The sequence below is a fragment of the Thrips palmi genome, unplaced genomic scaffold (genome assembly GCF_012932325.1).
Source record: "Thrips palmi isolate BJ-2018 unplaced genomic scaffold, TpBJ-2018v1 HiC_scaffold_6, whole genome shotgun sequence".
In the NCBI taxonomy this organism is placed as follows: Eukaryota; Metazoa; Arthropoda; class Insecta; order Thysanoptera; family Thripidae; genus Thrips; species Thrips palmi.
The window spans coordinates 8,422,656-8,445,566 of NW_023144633.1; the positions used below are offsets into that span (position 1 = coordinate 8,422,656).

Sequence of the window (22,911 nt, forward strand, 5' to 3'; positions counted from 1 at the left end):
TCAATACTTTCTTCCTCGGCTGGCTCTGTTTTCATTAGGCTTCTTCTTCTTCGACTTCCTTGTGCGCTCAGATGACTTGTTTGCCTTCCCAGATTTCTTCCTCTTGCCAGTTGGTTTCTTTTTTGATTCCTCTCGTGCTTTGATGTTCTCAATATACTCTTCAGATGTTACCACAGCGGCATCAGGCTTTATCTGCATTCTTTGTAGTTTTGGGGCTGCTGTAGTTCCAATCTTCTGAAGTAAAAGAGTTTCAAAACTCTGATGAGAAGTGCTGAAAAAGAAATAGCATTTATAATACAACCTGATACGCAATTTTTTTTCATGCAGGAAAATTTATTTGCTTACCTGGGTTGATTTAAGTCTACATTAGCTAAAGGTGTTCGGTGTTGTGATGACGATGATGATACTTCAGAAGATCCTCCAGCCGTTATGGAATCGGAAACTGGATTTGATTGGAGTAGGTCTGTGATCAAAATTAAGAATTAGGAAACAAAACTTTGAACGTTCCCAAACAATACAATATAATTTTGCTTGGTTTTAAACTTACCTATTTGGGATACAGAGTTTTCCTTAAAATCTAAATATTTCTGAAGTTTTACTGGATTCAATCTGTCAACAGGATACTTGTCTTGATTGACGGGGAAGATTCCACAGGTTTTGAAACCTGAGATGATGTTAAGTGAAGAAATTCCCTCGTTCCAGATTGAACAAATCAGATCAACAAATTCTGATTTTGACATGCTTCTTTGGTTTTCCCTCTGCCATGAGATAAGTGTTGTATCCAGCTTCTTTTTGTAAGGGCTAAAGCATGTTCGATCTAAAGGTTGTAACAGATCTGTTGTTTGAGATGTTTCCAGAAGAGCTTCCAGAATGTATTTTTTTAGTTTCTAGGTTTTTTTGCTGTGATTTTTAGCTTTAGAAGCCTATACTGTTTGGTTTAGTTTTGTTAACCAGTTTTCTTTAACCACTTCAATTGTTATCGACAATTTATTCCTACTATGATATACATGTGTATATGATACATGAAGTATATATTATATGTGTGAAAAATTATTGCACTTGTTGTTTGATTTTGTGCTGTGACATTGCCAGATTTGTTTTTAGTTTCTAGACTTTACTGTGATGTTAAGCTCTAAAAGTTTTCAATAAATGTCCTTTGCTTATTTTGCATAGAATATTTTGCCTTATTTAAGGAAATTTTTTTTTACTGGAACCGAAATAAAATAATGTCCTTGATATCTCAAGAGTCGACATATTTACTGAACAAACAATCGGTACTCAACCGGCTATTGCATAATGAGCAAACAAATTTCAAAGGAATGATCGAGTCTCTAAAGCCACTGCAACGGCAAAAATACCAGAAAAATAGGACGTTGCACAATCATTGAACGCAAAGAAAATTTTTCTCGGCTTTCACCTATCAGTTGCAATTCCAATTTTTTTGCTTACTTCTTTTCCTGACACTTATTTTATTTCTCGACGTCATAAGACGGAATTCTTTTTTAAAAAAATCTCCAGTATGTTTTTTTATCTGGAAGAAACTTCCACTCGACCCTTCCACGCCAAAAGTTCTAACTTCAGATGATGGCTCTAAGATTAGCCGCCACGCGGGAAGCGCAAAACGGGGTAAAGATGGAGGGGAAGGGGGAGAGCGGAGGACGAGGTGGACCTTGCCCCTAGATTCTAGATCCGCTCGAAGGCCAAAAGCATCACTTTGCTCCAGTAAGCAGGCAAAAGGTACCACTTTGCCCCTCGCTCAGGCTGGCTCTAGGGCTAGACCCGCTACTGCTGCGCGCCTCGTTCATGCCCATGTCAACCTCTGTCTCTTTTGTGCAGCAATCGCTCAGAGCTTTTAACGTAATCGAAGAGCAAACATTTAACTTTAATTTCGTAACATGTTCTTAATTTTAAGAGAAATAACGTTATTTCTTTCCTATCATTGAAACGGATATAGTTATTAACATAAAAGTGAACTCGAGAGGCCAAATATTAACTTTAATTCCAAACCATGCTCTAAATGTTATCGGAGATAACGTTATTTCTTCTTGTCTTTTGGCAGAAATAACCGTTATCTTTTCGCAAAGCTATTCCAGTTATTCACATTACCGTTATTTCAATAACGCAAAGTGCTTTGGTATTGTTTTAACGTTATCACGACAATAACACAAAATTTTCGTTAAAAAAAATAACTAACCAACCATCTATAAGAGAAATAACGGTATCTCTTGACTTTCCGTTATGTTATCGGTAACGTTAAGTTATCCCGCCCTGCTAGCCTGCCTTCGGCAGGCAATGGCTTGTCCGTCGTCGGTTACTTCTAACTGGTTTCTTTCTGGGGGGCTCCGCCCCTTAGACACCCCTTCATTCTAGGTAGAGATGCTTCAGATAACACGATCTTGACCCTTGGAACTTTTTAACTTGTTGGGGCTGGGGGGCTCGGCCCCCCAGACCCCCTTTCTTCAAGACAGAAGTAATCTGCCTGCGGAAAACTCGATTTTTCGCCGTTTTTATGTGTTTTTCGGCTATAACAAGCTAGGGCCCGCCCTTCCGTCGGACCGAGTAGCCAGCTCCGCTTCGCTGCGCCGGCAACTCGGTTCGACAGGGGGCCGGCCCAGCTTGGCCTGCCGGCGGCCTTTTCTCGGGCCTTCGGCCCTCGCATCAGACCCAACTTGGCCCGTCGAAGGCCCGGGCCTTCGGCCCGCTCGCATCACACACCCCGTGAGCGGGTAAAGCAAAGTTATCGATGTACCATCGTGACTTAGGCCCGCCCTTCTATTCACAATATGCAATAGTCCTTACACTTTTTACTCCAACTGTCCTTAGAATATGCCCATTTCATTTGTCTCTTCGCCCTCATTCCGAAAATACCCATATTTGCCATGCTACTGCAACTCCTTGCAATAGAGGCACAGCAGGAGCGCAACCCTTACAATAGCGAAGAGTTCCGAAACCTAGCCAAGGACTATTCCAAACTTGTCCACCAGCCCCGGACAGTTCCGCTTTCCCTCTGGTTAGGCCCGAATCGAGTCCGGGCCGAATCGGAGTCCGGACCGGACAGTTCCGTTTCTTGGTTTCAGAACCACTCTTAGTCAAGGACTGTCCGAAGGAGTCCTGCCTAGGTGCAGCTGTCCCGGACTGCAGCCCCTCGCTGGCCCAACCCGCCAGGCCCCGCGAGGCTCGAGTCGAGCAGAGGCGAGCCGGAGCCCAGCCGGCCCATGCACCTGAGCCGAGCCGGGGCGCCCGGACGTCCCGGCAACTGGGTACGCGGAAATCGCCGCTCGCCGGCATGCCGAAGCACGCCGAAGGGTCGCCGAGGTTACCTGGCGCCCTGGCGGACGCGGCCAGAGATGCAGTTTTCGCCAGTTTACGGCGAGCTGTTGAGCGAGTCACATCGCACAGCAGCGCATCTGTGATCAGTGAACAGAAAAACGCGCACAAGTCACATCTACTTTTCGCTCGATACTTTCTCGGAGCGATGTTCAGGCGATTCGCGACTGTTCTGGAAGTAATTTTTGGTGAGGTGTCGTGTACGGCGTTTTCCTAAACATTGATCGAATTTGAGTGCGTTGCTGTACGAAGTGTCCCAAACAAACAACTATCCACTGGCTGCTGGCTACCGCAAGTGTGTGTGTCTGTCTCTCAAACTTAAAGGACGGGTGGTGAGAGGGTGGGAGGTGTATTATTTTATTCGCCTCTCTTCTTTCACCCTCGTCCCCAAGTGTTTCCATCATTTGCAAACAACTTCAACGAGTTCGCTTGTGCAGGCATGTAAGGGAGGGTGGGGCACCATGACCACCTTTTTTTTGTGCCTCCCTCTACTCCACCGTGTGGTTCGAACAGTTAAGTTTCTAGCATGAGGGGATTCTTTGGACCTCCAAGGACCTCTTCCACCCATTGGAACTTGTCTGCAATGCACGGCAGGCTCACAGAACACTTTGGAAAATAAAACGCAAAGTGGTCATGGTGCCCCACCTATGGGGCACCATGACCACCCCGTGGGGCACCATGACCATAGTAATTTTTTGGCCCAAAAAAGTGTACTTTCTACCAGTATTCTCATTGAAATTGTTTATATCGCTGTCATTACCATCAGGCCAGTCAACTAAACTAAAAAAAACACTGTAAAAACCTTCGAAGTATCAAACGTTCTAAGATGCCTTGAAATGGACGGTTTAAAACAGTTAACGCTCTAGGGCTTTCAAATTTCACATCCAAAGCTATGACATGTGTTAACATTTTATGTTTGTCTTGCTAAGACGAGTCCAAATTCGTATGCAGATTTCAATTTGGTAAATTTTAAGAAAATTATCGCGGTTACTACACTGCAAACAAGTGAATTAAATGCTGTTTCTCATAATGCCAGAGCCATCTTGGTGCAAAGTAGCCACGGATCGCCTTCGTGGCCAACTTTTGCGGTTTGGAGCTCATTTAGTGCAAGAGAAACCACCATTTCAAGTCTCAGTTTCAGAACCATTCTTAATCATCTTGGTGATTCACAAATTATCACAAATTTGTGATAAAACTATCTATTCTGCAGCAATTATTCAACCTTTATACATTTTCAGAAGCAAAAAGCAAATTTTCGACAAAAATAAATCATTATCAGGCCAAAATATGAGAAAAAACACTCAAATATGTGTGGTCATGGTGCCCCACTAAAAAGTGGTCATGGTGCCCCACAGTGCAGTTTACGACTCTAAGGCTCCCCGAGAAAGCAAACAACTACTTAGAATTAAATGTGATGTTGAATATTTTGCCGAAGAGCCGACATTTTGAGAAAAACCTAAGACATCGAACCTATCCTCTCAAATGTGAGAGTGAGAAAAAATATCCCAGATTTGAAAAACGCCCAATTTAGCCAAAAACGCTGTAAAAAAAATTTTGGCGAGGTGCTATGGTCGTACCCTTGAAGCTAGAAGGTAGGGCTCTGGCTGAAAATAGTTAAATTCTATTCTCTCGAAAGCCCGGGTCGCCCGGGTTGCCGTCGGCAAAGTAGTTCCCGAGAGCGAGGGGGGTGGTCATGGTGCCCCAGTGGTCATGGTGCCCCACCCTCCCTTACTTGCAGGTATGATACACTTAGTGCATGATCAAAATTTGTGTGTAATATTCCACTGGAGGCTAATAGCGCCCCTTGCCGTGTGTGACCCGCCACCATGCCCCCGAGCAAGCCGAGTCGAGCTGAGCCGAGCCGATCGGAGCCGAGCCGCCTCGGCAGTGGAGGCTGCCCAGCCGAGCCGGCGCTAGGGCGCTGCTCCCGGGGAAAAGTCCCCGGCCGGCCGGCCGAAGCAACCTGCGTCCAAAGGGGAAAAGGGGGAAGGGGGAAAGGGGGGGCGGGGGCAGCAGGCTGGTGCATTTGTTCGGACTGTCCGTTTTTTTCGACTAGCGTTGGTACTCAGGAAAAGTCCGGAATCTTTCTGACTTTGGTCTTTTTCAATGTTTTTGGGAACTGTCCGAGGACGGATTTAGGAACTGTCCCCGTCCGACTTTCGGAGCCGTTTCGGACGGTCCGCAAACGGCTGTTTTTGGCTGCTTTTCGGACTCCATCATTTTCGTACGGGAAAACGAGTCCGTCGCACTTTTTCCCATAACTCATGCAGGTGGGCTCCTGGACCCCCCCTTCCGACCCCTCGTTGAAAAGGTCTTGCTGAGACCAATCGAAACCTGCAATAAATTTTTTTAGTCGGTCGACCCCCTTTTTTGAAGATCCTGATCTGGCCAACTTGTAAAAGCGGCCGATGGGGTCGGGACCAGGTCCATTCATCTTGTCTCGTCGCCCCGATTCCAAAAATACCCCTATGTGCCCTGCTAGCACCAATGATGGCGGAAATCCCCCTCCCGCTCATGTAAACCATGATGCACCTGCAGCAGCCCTTGTGCGACCCGGACGGGATTTGCACCACCGGATTATTTGTTTGGACGGTACTCCTGAAGTACCCTCCAAATCTGGTTGCTCTAGCTCAACTCCTTCCTTGTACACAGACGCCAACAACAACAACAACGGGCCAAAAAGAAACAGACTCATACTAAGACTCATATATGAGTGGAACTCAAAGACTAGCTCTGAAAGAAGAAAGAAAACATGAGAAACTCCATCTGAAATGCAATGACAAAGGCATGAGAAGCAATTACTTACTTGTAATCATAAGTGCCGAACAAAACTCGGAAACATCTTTACATTCATTGGAAGTTGTTTTTTGGTTGTTTCCTCTCTTCTGATTCTACAAACTGATAATGACTTAAACTACAGGAATCACTAAATGTATCACTGCAAAGAAAAACAAGAAGGAAAGACATCAAAGAATTGATATCACATGGGAGGGACTCGTTCTTTACAAAGCTAGATTGATGTGTCAGTCGCTGATCGTTACATGAATTGTCCTCTGACGATTTGTAATTTTGCATTTCAACATAGGCAATCAACTATATCCATAGACCAACTGCTTCATGCCCAGGCTGGGATCCATGTGTTACGCCGCTCCCTGATTGGTCGTTACCTTTCACTTCACTCGTCATTGGTCGGCTGTGGTCACCAAGCTGCCTCGGCAGCGAACGCCGCGTCCTGATTGGTCGAGGAGGCTCGAGCTCCACCAATCAGAACGCGGCGTTCGCTGGCGGAGGCAGCTTGGTGCAGTCGATGCCACACTTGTGGAACAGTTTATACCTTTTAAGTTGATGTTCAGCTGCTTTCAGTGGGTGAAAAAGAAGCTCACATAAATGAGGAATATCATCAAACGGCTCGATTTTTCAAATGAACTTTAATTTTTGACCTCAGAGGAAGTTTTACGGAGGAACACCGCTCGTGCGACAACATTGTTTGTGTTTCACTTGGTATTTTCCAACAGCTTTGCTCAAAAACCAAGAGCCAGAAACATAGATTTGAACAGGCTGAATGCAATCAGCCCACTAAAATGACATTTGTCGAGTTTTTAACCTTGAAATGTTGAAGTGAAAGGTACGGACCAGTCAGGGAGCGGCGTAACACATGGATCCCAGCCGGGCATAAAGCAGTTGGTCTATGGATATAGTTGATTGTCTATGATTTCAACAAACGCTTCCGGTTGGTTCTCCTCTCAGGCAGGGAACATCGATGCATCGCGATATCTCGAGATATCGATTCTCGTGCATAATCGAATTTACACTAGAGTCCGTGAGTCCGTCCCAAAAAACCTGCTTTTTCCATGCCCAAAAACCCTCAGAAGGACACATTTCTTAAAAAAAAAAGTCAAATGAAACTTATTTTTCGTCTCTCATCTCCAACATAAGACATGCAACACCTGCCAAGAAATTTTCATTAGGAAAAAACCGCTAGCATTTTTGAGACATATATCACGATTAGCGTGAAACGATGTTTCTTTATGACCAAATTTCTCAAAATTATCCATTGTCACTTGGAAAATACCCTCCTAGTTTTTTGTTGACCAAAGATCTCTGGTCGTTGTCGTTGTTGTTTGCGTTCCAGTGGCGTTCTATATCAAAAGATGCAAACACTTGAAAAGAGGTTAGTTTCACATAATGCACTAAAAACGTCTCTCTTTCATGTTCATTTTCTCAGTATTTCTCATTGCAAGCAAAAAAAAGTTCATTTACGATCTAGCGACTGACACTCCATCTTTCATTTGATACCACTCTCATTTTCCCACATGCTGTCAGATCTGAGATGAAAGATGTCCCCCCAAAACTCATTTTTGAACACAATACTCGTTCTCTTCACATAGAGTTTTGTATGTTAGTGAGTGGTGTGTAAAGAACGAGTAAAAAAAAGTTAGAAAGATGGTGGTTCTTCCACTCAAGGTACTCCTACAATGGACTCATGAAACTCATCGCTCACCAGCTTTTCACTCCTCTTGTAAGGTAAAAAATCAATTGTGGGTCACATTTTTGAAACTACGAAATTATGGCCTTAAATTCTGACCTGGTGACAAAAGTGCATGTGCAGCCTTAAACTATGGTCCTTGGACTAAGTTTTGCAGCATAGTAGCCCCGTCTATCATCCTTATTTACTAAGCTGTGGCTGTTTTAAAAATAGTCTGTTTTTGCCCACAATTGATTTTTGGAACCAGTTGTGGGTCAGCATTGTAGGAAGCTCAAATTTGGATATGATTTGCTTAAATACGAGAGAAATTTACTTCTGAATTTATTTTTCGGAATCGTGAAAACTGCAGGATCTGTACCACAATGAATCAATTGTGGGTCACATCAATTGTGGGCCATTTCGTCTTTCTGCTTGTAAATTGACCACTTTTGCAAGATATTTTCTTATTTTCATTAATTAAAGGTCCCTGGTTCTCAATAAACCAAGCAGACACGTTTTTCACTCAAAGAGGAAAAATACATAAACAGGCTAATTTCACTGTGAGACAGATGTAAGTTAAACGTCCTGGATTAGAGACGAAACTTTTATAGTGCATATTGTAGGGCCGGTGTGGTAGACAATCCAACACCACACCCTGTCATGAGGTATTGCTACAATTTATTATCTATTTCAGTCAGAATATTTAGTCTGTAGGGATTAATTTGACTCGTTTTAACAGGGCCGGACTGGCCTCGGGTCCTAGCCAGCAGTTGGAGAGCGGTCCCTCCGGGCGCTATGTAAGCCCGCAATGCCCCCCCCCCCAACATAAAAGCCTTACAGCATGGCAAACTGGAAGAGCTAGCGTTGTCATCCGTGGCTCTAGCCTAAGCTTAACATAACCTTCGTATCGGAGTACTAAATGTGACACCAGAAAAATGGAATTTACTGTGATATCAGTCATCCAGAAGCGCAGAAAACAAAAAATAGCAGGAAAACTACCGTAAAATTCGTCCAAAATAATGGGTTTGACATGGTAGCGAACGCTACTTTGCCAGCACCCCGAGGGGTTACCCACTCGGTACTTGGGCGTACACACGATTCCGGATTCCCGCGATTCCTGAACAAATCTTGCATAAAAGGAGAGGTTTTTGAAGATTTTTCTTAGCTTTTGAGTGTTTTGTGTAGCTTTTGAGTGTTTTGTGTCTATTACATATCCCTCTCCATTGAAACTTTTAAGATTTTCGATAAAATTTTGGGCAAATTACGAACGATTCCCGGACTGAGTGTACACACGATTCCCGGAGTGGGTAACCCCTCGCAGCACCCGCGCACCATGGCATCGAATGATTTCGGCCGTACTATGATAAATTTATGTTCCCTGACCTATTATGAACCTAAATCAGCAAGGGCGTCCCATTTTATCTCGTAATAGCTTCACGGTGGCAATTTGAAAAAAAACACGATTTTTCGCCTCGTTGGATGGGCGCCATTTTCACGACTTTTTGAAGGGCCTTCCTTTGAAGCCTGATAGAAGCCGTTACAGTCGTCGCTCGGTCATACACGCTATTTGGGAAGACAAAGAAAGGTTGGAGGAAGGTCTACCGCGAAATTCAAATCGATTCACTCTCTGTCGGGTCTGCGGTGACCCGTCGAAAAAAATGACCCACAATTGACTCGTGACCCACAATTGATTTTTTACCTTAAGTGTTCCATTGGCGAGACCTGGTTGGCCAAACGGTTGCTCTCTGTGGTCAAAATGTGATGCAGTCTTGTAGAGAACAATGTAGCACATGCCCTTATAGTAGTTTTAGTCTGCTCATTACTATACTCATAATTATGTAGCAAAAATAAAATTGCCTCATTCAAATAATTGATTCTAAAAATTTCACTTTTGCTATATAATCATGAGTGTGGCAATAAAAAGACTAAAACTGCTATTAGGGCATGTGCTTTATGGTTCTCTACGAGACTGCATCACATTTTATACACAGAGAGCAACCGTTTGGCCAACCAGGTCTCGCCAATGGAACACTTACAAGAGAAGTGAAAAGCTGGTGAGCGATGAGTTCCTTGAGTTCATTGTAGGAGCACCCTCATTGAATGATAAATGCCAAGAAAAGTGTAGACTCACCTCATCAAATAATTTTATTCCACTGTATTACCGCTGCTTATTAATTTGCAGCAAGCTCCATTTGTAGGCAGAGTGATGAGTAGGGTGGGTCGAAAATCCCAGAATTAAACGGCGTATGGTTTTGTTTGCAGTTGACCATATTAGAAAAGAGATCCCACAATGCTGGGTCTGTGACGTCACCTTCCGTCTCTTTGGAGGCTCCAAACTTGGGTCTAATAGTGAAAAATGGCACTTTTGGCCCTACAGGGACCAAACCATGGATCGCCCAGGATGCGGCTATCTCGCGATGGGTGCGGAATATGTTCCTTTATATTCCTGCAAAGTCTGGGCGATGTGGCTCAACATCTTGGTTAAGCCCGGGCACTTGTTTTAACGCTAAAACAAAGTTGCAAAACACTAAAAATTGGATTGAAGGGTCTATTGTTTGCTCAAAGGTCCCATATACTTACATGCATGGAAAGGGCTCAAAAAATGCAATTTTTTGGTATATATAACTTTGTGATCGGACGTAAATTGTTGCCAGGGCGAAACTTTACACATTTCAGAAAAAGCTCAAAAACACTAAAAAGTGATCTTTAGGAAAATATGTATTGCCTGTGAACCCAAATATGATCATAGAGTTCGAAAGATCTAAAAAAATGAAAAATTTTTGGTGTATAAATTTTTGTGATTGGACAAAAACTTGATTTGTTGTTAATTATAGAAGAAAGTGTAAACGTTCGTCGGGCCATCTCTTGCCTAAAAAGGGGCTTTGCTTCGCTTTGATTGTGAATTATTTTGCAGCAATTCGAGTTTTTGTCCAAACACAAAACTTTATATACCAAAATTTTTCTTTTTTTAGATCTTTAGAACTGTATGATCATATTGGATTCACAGGTAATACATATTCCCCTAAGATCACTTTTTAGTGTTTTTGAGCTTTCGCTGAAATGTGTAAAGTTTCGCCCTGGCAACAATTTTCGTCCGATCACAAATTTATATATACCAAAAAATTGCATTTTTGATCCGTTTCCATTTATATACGTATATGGGACCTTTGAGCAAACAATAGAACCTTAAGTCCAATTTTTAGTGCTCTGCAACTTTGTTTTAGCGTTAAAACAAGTGCCCGGGCTTAACCAAGAGTTGAGCCACATCGCCCAGATTTGCAGGGATATAAAGAAACATTTTCCCGCACCCATCGCGAGATAGCCGCATCCTGGGCGATGCCTGCTTTGGTCCCTGTAGGGCCAAAAGTGCCTTTTTTCCCTATTAGACCAAGTTTGGAGCCCCCAAAAGAGAGGGAAGGTGACGTCACCAGACCCCAGCATTGGGGGATCTCTTTTCTAATAGGGTTTTAAAACCCCGAAAAAACAAAACCATACGCCGTTTTATTCTGGGATTTTCGCCCCCACCCATCTAGGGCTCTACGTGGAACTCTCTTCTCTACTGGTATTTTCCAGGCATTTTCTGAAAATTTCAAAATATGGATTACCAGAAGCCAAAATGCTGAGCAAGGCATCTCTTTCCATCATCAGCGTAATATCCGAAGTTTAAGTTATGCAGGGTTGCCACAAAAAATAAAAATTTTCATTTTCCCTGATTTTTCCCTGACTTCCAGCCCCTTTTTTCCCTGTTTTTCCCTGACTTTTTTGGGCCCTTTTTTAAGCAGCCGGGTAGAATAAATGATGAATTTTACGAACGAAATAGGTGTCTAGAGGTGTCTAGTCCGTTTTTCCCTGACTCCATTTCATTTTCCCTGACTTTTCCCTGACTTCCCTGACCGTTTTCAAAATAACTGACTTTTCCAGGTTTTCAAGGTTTTCCAGGCTTGTGGCAACCCTGTTATGTCAGGGACCGGGTCAGTCAACTCCTTGAAGGCTAGGACTGCTGGAAACATGAGGAAAAAAATTGTCCCAAGTTCCCCCGTAAAATTTCGATTTTTGATAAAATGAAGTTGGACCGAAGATGGAAAAACTATAATCAACGCCCTTTTGCGAATGTTATTGTCTGTGTTGATCGAAAAAAACCCCAAAGGGAGACTAATCAGCCAAATCTGCACTTCACTCCTTGCAGTAGGGTCAACTTGTCAATGTTTGACATATTTGGTCAAAACCCTATTATAGTTTCCCCCTTTTTCAAATACTAATTGTGATGTTATGCACCTTTTCTACCTTTCCGCGCGTGCCCTGAGGCCTCTGAAAAAAAACCCTGCCGCGGGTTTGACGCTAGGAACCCCCGTCGCTGAATGGCAGCACCAAACAAGCTGTACAGGGCAGACTGTCCCAAGTTACCCCCGGTGTCCCAAGTTCCCCCATTGACGGCACCTCTCGATAGGTGTCGTCAAGACCTTTTCAACGAGTGGTCGGAAGGGGGGTCCAGGAGTCCGACTTCAGCAAGTTGCGTTCATCAGGATCTAGGGGGAAAAAACCCACCGAAAATAATGATAGCAGTTTTTGATGGCAGGGTCGACATGGGCCCCCTCCCGATTGAGCCCCCGGGACCTGAGCCCCGGAGAGAGCTTCGGCCGAGCCCCCACTCGAGCCTTGACTCCAGACCCGACTGAGCCCCCATGGCCAGAGCCCCGATCTGAGCCCCATTTAAGCCCCACATGAGCCCCGCGCCAAAAAAGTTGCAAAATGACGCAAAATCGCCACTAAAAAAGTTCAAAAATGGAAGTTTTGTTGCGTAGGGCTCAATTGGGGCTCAGGTCGGGGCTCAAACCGGGCTCAGATCGGGGCTCTGGCCATCGGGGCTCGAGTCAGGGCTCAAGTCGGGCTCAAACGGGGCTCTGACCGGGGCTCAGATCATCGGGGCTCAATCGGGGTGGGGCTCATGTCGACCCTACCTTTTTGATAGGTACCCAAGTTGCCGGGCAAAAAAGTACGGGATTCCCTGTAAAGGAAAATACGGTGTTGCCTGTAAAAAAAAGGTACGGTATTGCCTGTTAAAAAACGACGGTATTGCCTGTTAAAACAAGCTAGGGCCCGCCCCTTTCCCTCGAACCGAGTTGCCAGCTCCGCTTCGCTGCGCCGGCAACTCGGTTCGACAGGGGGCCGGCCCAGCTTGGCCTGCCGGCGGCCTTTTTTCGGGCCTTCGGCCCTCGCATCAGACCCAACTTGGCCAGTCGAAGGCCCCGGGGCCCTTTGGCCCGCTCGCATCACACACACCGTGAGCGGGTAAAGCAAAGTTATCGATGTACCATCGTGACTAAGGCCCGCCCTTCTATTCACAATATTCAATAGTCCTTACACTTTTTACTCCAACTGTCCTTAGAATATGCCCATTTCATTTGTCTCTTCGCCCTCATTCCGAAAATACCCATATTTGCCATGCTACTGCAACTCCTTGGAATAGAGGCACAGCATGACGCAAAACGAGTCCGTCGCACTTTTTCCCATAACTCATGAAGGCGGGCTCCTGGACCCCCCTTCCGACCCCTCGTTGAAGAGGTCTTGCCAAGACCTATCCAAAACTTAAGTAAAAATTTCAGTCGGTCGACCCCCCTTTTTTTAAGATCCTGATGTGACTAATAGACGAAGTCGGGCTCCTGGACCCCTTTTTCCCACCCCTCGTTGAAAAGGTCTTGCTGAGACCAAACGAAATCTGCAATAATTTTTTTAGTCGTCGACCCCTTTTTTGAAGATCCTGATGTGACTAATAGACGAAGTCGGGCTCCTGGACCCCCTTTCCGACCCCTCGTTGAAAAGGTCTTGCTGAGACCAATCGAAATCTGCATTAATTTTTTAGTCGGTCGACCCCCTTTTTTGAAGATTCTGATCTGGCCAACTTGTAAAAGCGGCCGATGGGGTTGGGACCAGGTCCATTCATCTTGTCTCGTCGCCCCGATTCCAAAAATACCCCTATGTGTCCTGCTAGCACCAATAATGGCGGAAATCCCCCTCCCGCTCATGTAAACCATGATGCACCTGCAGCAGCCCTTGTGCGACCCAGACGGGATGTGCACCACCGGATTATTTGTTTAGACGGTACTCCTGAAGTACCCTCCAAATCTGGTTACTCTAGCTCAACTCCTCCTTGTACACAGACGCCAACAACAACAACACAACAACAACAACAACAACACACAGACACAAAGGCAAATGCATAGGCCCTCCCTCTATTTTGGCCCGCCCTTCTATTCTTCAAAAAAATAGGGGGAGGGCCTATGCATTTGCCTTTGTGTCTGTGTGTTGTTGTTGTTGTTGTTTTTGTTGTTGGCGTCTGTGTACAAGGAAGGAGTTGAGCTAGAGTAACCAGATTTTGAGGGTACTTCAGGAGTACCGTCCAAAAAATAATCCGGTGGTGCAAATCCCGTCCGGGTCGCAAAAGGGGCTGCTGCAGGTGCATCATGGTTTACATGAGCGGGAGGGGGATTTCCGCCATTATTGGTGCTAGCAGGGCACATAGGGGTATTTTTGGAATCGGGGCGACGAGACAAGATGAATGGACCTGGTCCCGACCCCATCGGCCGCTTTTAAAAGTTGGCCAGATCAGGATCTTCGAAAAAAGGGGTCGCCCAGACTAAAAAAATTTATTGCAGATTTCGATTGGTCTCAGCAAGACCTTTTCAACGAGGGGTCGGAAAGGGGGTCCAGGAGCCCGACTTCGTCTATTAGTCACATCAGGATCTTGAAAAAAGGGGGTCGACCGACTGAAAAATTTTACTTAAGTTTTGGATAGGTCTTGGCAAGACCTCTTCAACGAGGGGTCGGAAGGGGGGTCCAGGAGCCCGCCTTCATGAGTTATGGGAAAAAGTGCGACGGACTCGTTTTGCGCTCCTGCTGTGCCTCTATTGCAAGGAGTTGCAGTAGCATGGCAAATATGGGTATTTTCGGAATGAGGGCGAAGAGACAAAATGAAATGGGCATATTCTAAGGACAGTTGGAGTAAAAAGTGTAAGGACTATTGCATATTGTGAATAGAAGGGCGGGCCTAAGTCACGATGGTACATCGATAACTTTGCTTTACCCGCTCACGGTGTGTGTGATGCGAGCGGGCCGAAGGCCCGGGCCTTCGACTGGCCAAGTTGGGTCTGATGCGAGGGCCGAAGGCCCGAGAAAAGGCCGCCGGCAGGCCAAGCTGGGCCGGCCCCCTGTCGAACCGAGTTGCCGGCGCAGCGAAGCGGAGCTGGCAACTCGGTTCGACGGAAGGGCGGGCCCTAGCTTGTTTGAATAGAAGGGCGGGCCAAAAAGTACGGTGAAGTCTGAAGTAATCAGTACAGGATTTACCGTGATCTTTTCTCGCAGTGTACCCCCTGCAGACGTTCCCAGCTTTCGTTTTTCGTGGATCCAGGACACTTGTTAGTGACAATATCGATTGCATTGTTCAAATGGGGAACCTTAAATCTTCAACTAAGGTCAACAAGCTAGGGCCCGCCCTTCCGTCGAATCGAGTTGCCAGCTCCGCTTCGCTGCGCCGGCAACTCGGTTCGACAGGGGGCCGGCCCAGCTTGGCCTGCCGGCGGCCTTTCCTCGGGCCTTCGGCTCTCGCATCAGACCCAACTTGGCCAGTCGAAGGCCCGGGCCTTCGGCCCGCTCGCATCACACACACCGTGAGCGGGTAAAGCAAAGTTATCGATGTACCATCGGGACTTAGGCCCGCCCTTCTATTCACAATATGCAAAAGTCCTTACACTTTTTACTCCAACTGCCCTTAGAATATGCCCATTTCATTTGATCCAGGAAGCGGAAGAAGGGAATAACTTGACTTATCCCCAAATTGAGTTTGTATTTTAATATTGTGCCTTAGAATGGTTTCCATCATTACACCAAATTTTTTGACTGAATTCCAAGCGGTTAAGGAGAAAATCCTCATGGAAAAAGGGTATAAGTCAACTTAACCCCTTTTACGGTCTAAATTTCATTGGAAAATGGAGATAACTCAACGGAAGTCCACATGAGTCCGTTTGACAAATTGGCAAAAGGATATAACTAAACTTGTATTTTTATGAATCTTGTGTAAAAAGAATCAACTCAACTTAGACCCCCCTTAATTTTAAATTTTAATATGGAAAAAGAGCTAAGTCCAAAAAAAACACCAGAGTAACATACACTGTTAAAAAAGTGCTGTAAAATTTAAAAGCACTTATGCTGTTAAGTTTGATAGCAGCACGACTTGTTTTATTACAAGCATGTTGTAGCCCTCGGTGCTGTTTTTTGACAGTTCGATTGTAATAAAACAATACTTCTTTGGAGTCTTGGACGATGTTTCCCAACATTTGTGTTGATTTCATCGTGCTGTTATTAAACAAAACCCTTGTAACCTGACAACAATATTGTTTTAAGATTGCAAAAGGCTGTTTCTAAACATGAAACCCGTTCAACGACAAGACAACTGTTTTGAATCACGATTACATGATTGTTACTCGACAAAGGGAAATTGTCATGAAACGAAAGTGCTGTTTCTGGATGGGTTTCCCGTTCAGATACAAAACAATACGGTTGTTATTGAACACAACTGTAGGGGATTGTGTTGTAATATTACAGTGGATTTTTTAAAAGTGTAGGTCCGCTCCCTCAAACTCCCTCACAGTGAGGTTTGGGGACGGGGCCTGGCCTCTGTGATGTAGATGTCAGCAGGTGAAGAGCCAGAACCTGGGTCGCAGCATTCCATTGCGGCTGGTCTTCACCCCAGTACCTTCCACAAGCCCCCCAGGTACACCCGGCCTCTCCAAGAGTGACTGGTCCCTTTCAGCAGCAGCCGTCTTTGTAAGTGTGTTCTGTTAACAAGGTAGGTTTACGCCAGACCCCGTCTTGTCGTAACAGGCTTCGCGATGTCTCGCGGCCTGTTCCTTCCCTCCGCGCCTGGCGTACCTACCTTGGCCTGCGGCGCTAGCCTTCCTTCGGCAGGCATTGGCTTCTCCATCGTCGGTTACTTCTTACTTGTTGCATGCTGGGGAGCGGCGCCCAGACCCCCCTTCATTCCAGGTAGAGTTGTTTCATCTACAGATAACACGTTCTAGACCCTTATAACTTTTTGACTTGTTGGGGCTGGGGGGCTCCGCCGCCCAGACCCCCCTTTCTTCAAGGCAGAAGTGATCTGTCTGCAGAGAACTCGATTTTTCGCCGTTTTTTAGGTGTTTTTCGGCTATAAAAACTGAACCAGTTGAGCTAGGATAGTGAAATTTCGCGTGTGCCGAGCTAAGAACATGCCCAATCAGCCTACAAAATCTCAGCCAGATCGGCCGAGCCGTTCAGGAGGAGTAGTGTACACACACAGACAGACACACAGACAGACAGAAAAAACTTTTCAACCGCACTGGAGTAACAGGCTTCGCTATCGCTCAGCCAATCAAATTTAATATATGAAATAATAGTTTTAACTTACTTTTAGAAAGTGTAAAAGTTAAATAATTCTTACCTCGGTTTTGTGGTGCGTTAAGTATCTGGTGTTCTTTTTCTTAGCAGACACCACAGGGCGCTCCTCCAAGACACGCTTCCGAGATGCCTTGAGCTTACAGTTCTTGCGCGTTGACAACGCTGTGACCTGAACTGGGTCAGCAAACCGGTCATCAAGTTTGCACACCGTTGCCAAGTGCTGCTGCCCCGCGAGTTAGGAAGACATGCCAGTCGATGTATTGTCTTCTATGAACCTATACACAAAAAAAAGGTAAAGTAACCATGACAAATAAACTAACAAATATTCATTGACAGTAACCTACTTGATGACTTTGGGGTGTGAACCCGGGTCCATAAGCCATTTCCTCCACACAATCGTCCAGTGCTTTGGAATGCCAGAAAAGCGTAGATGTTCACGAGATTTTGGCAGGTAACTCTCATCTAGGTTTTGGTTGATGGTGACAGGCCCTGCAGAACTTCCGTGTCAAAAATCCCCCATATGGTCGTAAACATCTCTGCGGCTTCCCTCAGAGCGCAGTGGTTTGGCGTGACGTTGAAGTGATGGAGGACAGCCTCTGCCACTGGTTTCCCCCTTCGCTGGTCGCTTGTTGTGGGTGCTACCGGTGCTTGAGCATTCTCAACAAGTACCTGAAACAAAAACATTTTTTAGGAGCCACTCCCATTCATTCCATCGCTCCCCATCAGTCCGTCTATCAATACGTCCATCAACTCGTCCATCCATCCATTCACCCATCTAAGGCGCGGCGCTGACGGGGGCCTGCATTGTTCGTTGGCCGGCTAACGGTTCGTCGTCGGCGCCGCCGCAGCCGCGCGGCTTCCTCACTCCTCACAGCAACTCCTCCCCCCACCCCCCAACCTCACAAGCCAAGACCGCTTGGCTGGCTCAATTTTTTTTTTCAAAATCAAACAGCGATAAGGTGGGGCGCCGTACCGCAGTAACCACAGTCCCCGCCATGCAGTAACGATTTTAAGGAACCCGAAGTGACCACAGTGACAGCCCTGCTTAAAGGGGTTTAAAGGGTTTCCCCTACTCAATACACCCTCAACCCTGGTCGTTGCTCCTCGCGAATCGACTCTCTCTCTCTCTCTCTCTCTTTTCTTTCCCTCTCCCCTCCTCGAATCGTTAAGCGAATGGACTATAAGGAACCCGAAGTGACCACAGTGACCGCCCTGCTTCAAGGATTCAAAGCCACCCTACTGAACACCCCCTCCCCTTTTGTTTTGTGTTGTCGTCTCTCTCTCTCTCTCTCTCTCTCTCTCTCTCGTGAAGCGTTAAGCGAGTTAGGTGCACTTACGGCTTGTGTTCCATCATTGGTGGTATCCGGAGTTATCTGAAGCCCAAGAGCATCCTTCAGGTCATCTGCAGAGGTGAGCTTACTGAGGTGTTCTAAGCAGGAGCGGCCGAGCATAGGACGGCCCTTCTTTGCAGCTTCCTGGATAGTTGCTAACCTCTTCTTGGCGTTTTGAGGGTTGCTTGATGAACTCCACGCAGATGGGGCCCCCATTTGCGTTGGTGTAGCAGTAGCAAACGGCCTCCCGCTACACAAGCAGCACAGTAGATGCATGGCTGTTTCTTGATTTTCAGACACTCCAATTTCTCAAAAGTAAGGCACTGCACAATACGTCTTTGTTAACAAGAGGGCACGCGGACCGCGATAACCGCCAAAAGCTCACTGTTTCCAACTTAAGAAAATAAAAAAAAACCATTGACCGTTGTTACCAACGTAAGAGAAAAAAAAACCCTACAGTAAACACTACGCGGGGTGAAAAAATTACGAGAGTGCAAAATACAGCCAAACAGTGCCACCACCTTCTAAATAGAGCAAAAAACCCAGTGATAGGAAAAGGAAATAAATATTAAGGTACTAAATTTAATTCAAAACCACAATTTTTATGTAAATTTTATTCGTTTTGGGAGGTTCAACATGGCTTCTAGACCAAAGAGGCAGCGTAGGCAGGTGGACCTCAATCGCTGGCAGAAAGATTTCTACTGCGAGACAAGGGTGTCCCTATTCCAGCTGAGGGAGCTCTACCAACACGACCAGAAGTGCGCTCTGAAGTACTTCGGCCGGGGAAAACAATGCCCCAAGCTTGATGACATCACGGAAGATGTCATCCCAACCAATCACCAGTTTTACGGATGACAACATCAACTCCATGAAGGCGGCCATCACGGAGATGTGGGAATGCAATGCTGACATCATGGAGAAGACGTGGGACCCAGTTAAGAAGCTAGGCATCAAAATAAAGGATGACCTCGGGCGTAACTGGTAGGCTACTATGTCAATCCTTTGGATAATTTTATTTCGGTAACGTGTTCACCAGTCGTGCGGGTCGACTGGGGCTCAGAAGGAACCCCTGTGTAGTCCGGTGGCGGAGGCGCGTCTATGTCACTGTCGTTTTAGGAGACTTTCTCCCCCGTCCCAGTCGAGTGACGACTCTCATCATGGGGAATCGATTGGCGCATAGCACAAGGCGCTAGGACGCCTAGAAAGGTGTCAAACTAACCCCAAAAAGTGAAAAACACGCGAATTTCGAACATTTCTTTAAATTGAGCACCCCTGCAATATAGGAATTCGTTTACTCGCATCGTCCAAGTTGTTTCTAGGGGTGCTCGCATCATGGGGAGTCGTTTGGCGCACAGAGCAAGACGATAGGACGCCCAGAAAGGTGTCAAACTGGCCCTTTAAGGTGAAAAAAGATACAATGTTTGAACGTTTCTTTAAATTGATCGCCCCTAGAAAATAGGCAGTCGTTTACTCGCATAGTCCAAAGTGTTTCTAGGGGTCCTCTCAGTGTGAGGAATCGATTGGCGCATAGGAGAAGACGATCCGACGGCGGGAAAGTTGTCAAATCGGCCTACAAAGATGAAAATACGACATTTTCCCCCTATTTTTTTGCAGTTTTTGGCCCCTGGAAAGTAGGCCATGTGCATGTGCATATTCGGTATGCAGTATTTTTAACTTATTCTAGGCATCAATACGAACAATTCGGCGTTTCGCTTTTCTCTTTACGACCAAAACTCAAATTACAGCACCAAAAAGTATCATTCACTGAAATTCATTATTTTTCTAAAACCTTTGAGCGCGTTGCGCGACCCCTAAAAATGCTCCAAAGAAATCGAAAAAATGCGGAAAAATTTTATTTTGGGCCGAACTTTAAGATTCCGTGCGGCGCTCCTCGATTTTGAAACTTTTTTTATCGCGTGGGCCACCCTAAGGGACCCCTGGGGAGTATGGCCGGGTGGCCGTGTAACTTGCTGTGTTATTAAATAACGCATTTTTTTTATGGCACGACCAAGATCTGGAGGGATCCCCCAAGATCTTGTTGGTCCTTCCCCAGCTCTCGAGATCTTGGGGGGTTCGGCTCCGCTCGCCTAAGGGGCTGTTTTGAACGGAAAGCGCCCCGCCTTGTCGTCGACGAGCGGTGCCGTCGACAGACTGGACAGGATTCTTCACCCCCCCCCCCCCCCCCCCAAGATGTGGTCCTCCAAGATGTTGGTGGTACCCCCAAGATCTTGGTGGGGCACCGAGATCTTGTTGGTCCTTCTTCAGCTCTCGAGATCTTGGTCGTGCGCACTGTAGTGGTGTTTGTATGAACGAACTTGACTATAGTGGTTCAATATCAGTATTGTGTGTGTCCTGTGTGTCCTACTCATCATGTCGTGGTTTGCTGACTGGCCGGGTTACTATAAGTATTTAATGGTCAAACCATGGTTAACTGCAGCAGAACAGCTAAATTTGATGCACTTTGCGTTAATCAACGAGGTGGATATGAACGCTTTGAAGACAGAGACTTGCAAAAATGAACACCAAGAAGAGGGCTGAGACGCAATGTTCAGATATTTTTCTGCATGCGATTCACGCAGTAAAGAAGACCTGTTGGCGTTGTGTCTCAAAACTGATCGAGTTGTAAATGGTAACAACAGAGAAGTCACTGTGAAACAAGCAATGGAATTTAAATGTTGTGTCATGAAGAACTACGACAAAAGTTTTAATGTGACTAGCAAGTTTGATTTCTTGCTCGGATCTGATTTCGATACATGGCTGGAGTCTTTACCAGATTCAACGACATCAATGAGGTACGAATCGTAATGTTTTGGAAAAAAATTGAGTACCTCATGTATAGTTATAGACATTTTGGGTTTTTTGCCAGGTTGTTGTAGGTGATGCACCAGCTTCTCCTGAAGTTTTTGTAGACAAAAGCACTATCTTTCAAATTCCAATGCTCAGAAAGCGTAAACGGGTACGTACAATTAATTACTACAGCATTCTCTGTGTTTGAACAATTGAATTATTCATGTGTTTCCTTGCAGACGTTTAATCCCTACACAGAAAATGTCGATGCCAAGGTCAAACAGGCTGTCTACGACAATTATGAAGTTCCATCAACAAGTGCTGCAAAACCGCGATTTCAGCTACCTCACCTTACTCTCAATCAACAGAAGGCAATGAATATTATTGGCTGAGCGATAGCGAAGCCTGTTACTCCAGTGCGGTTGAAAAGTTTTTCTGTCTGTCTGTCTGTCTGTGTACACTACTCCTCCTGAACGGCTCGGCCGATCTGGCTGAGATTTTGCAGGCTTATTAGGTATGTTCTTGGCTCGGCACACGCGAAATTTCATTGTCCTAGCTCACGTGGTTCCGTTTTTATAGCCGAAAAACAGCTAAAAAACGTCGAAAAATCGAGTTTTCTGTAGGCAGATCACTTCTGTCTTGAAGGAAGGGGGGCCCCCCAGCCTCGCGAAGTAAAAAGTTACAAGGGTCAAGATCGTGATATCTGTTGATGAAACAACTCTATCTAGAATGAAGGGGGGTCTGATGGGCGGAGCCCCCTTGTATGCAGCAAGTAAGAGACGACGGACAAGCCAATGCCTGCCGAAGGCAGGCTAGCGCCGCAGGCCAAGGTAGGTACGCCAGGCGCGGACTGGAGAAACAGGCCGCGAGACATCGCGAAGCCTGTTACGACAAGACGCGGTCTGGCGTAAACCTACCTTGTGTAATCGTGATTCAAAACAGTTGTTTTGTCGTTGAACAGGTTTCATGTTTAGAAATAGCCTTCTGCAATCTTAAAACATACATTGTTGTCAGGTCTTGTTTAATAACAGCACGATGAAATCAACACAAATGTTGGGAAGACATCGTCGAAGACTCCAAAGAAGTATTGTTTTATTACAATCGAACTGTCAGAAAACAGCACCGAGGGCTACAACATGCTTGAAATAAAACAAGTCGTGTTGCTATCAAACTTAACAGCATAAGTGCTGTTAATTTACAGCACTTTTTTTAACAGTGCAAGGCGTTTTGAAAAAAAAAACACAGTCTAGTTTTCGTAATCTCGAACAAGTGCGCAACCTCTGCACTGTTAAAAATCCACTGTAATATTACAACACAATCACCTACTACAGTAATGCTGTTCAATAACAACCGTATTGCTTTGTATCTGAACAGGAAACCCATCCAGAAACAGCACTTTTGTTTCATGACAACTTCCTTGTCGAGTAACAATCATGTAATCGTGATTCAAAACAGTTGTCTTGTCGTTGAACAGGTTTCATGTTTAGAAACAGCCTTTTGCAATCTTAAAACATATATTGTTGTCAGGTTACAAGGGTCTTGTTTAATAAAAGCACGATGAAATCAACAAAA

The 22,911-nt window shown here is 45.5% G+C and overlaps 1 protein-coding gene across 1 annotated transcript; it reads right to left on the reverse strand.

Moving 5' to 3' along the window:
- On the reverse strand, positions 1–740 carry LOC117652034. Its single transcript, XM_034396667.1, has 3 exons — positions 548–740; positions 346–463; positions 1–271 (listed from the first exon to the last, which is right to left on the reverse strand). Exons 1-3 carry the CDS (start codon positions 738–740, stop codon positions 1–3), a joined length of 582 nt encoding a protein of 193 aa, XP_034252558.1.
- Positions 741–22,911: the final 22,171 nt, after the last annotated feature.

Coding starts and splice junctions, on each gene's coding strand:
- LOC117652034 (XM_034396667.1), bottom strand. CDS start 740: ATGTCAAAATCAGAATTTGTTGATCTGATTTGTTCAATCTGGAACGAG. Junction 464..547: donor AAACTCTGTATCCCAAATAG/GTAAGTTTAAAA, acceptor TTTTGATCACAG/ACCTACTCCAATCAAATCCA. Junction 272..345: donor GTAGACTTAAATCAACCCAG/GTAAGCAAATAA, acceptor TTTCTTTTTCAG/CACTTCTCATCAGAGTTTTG.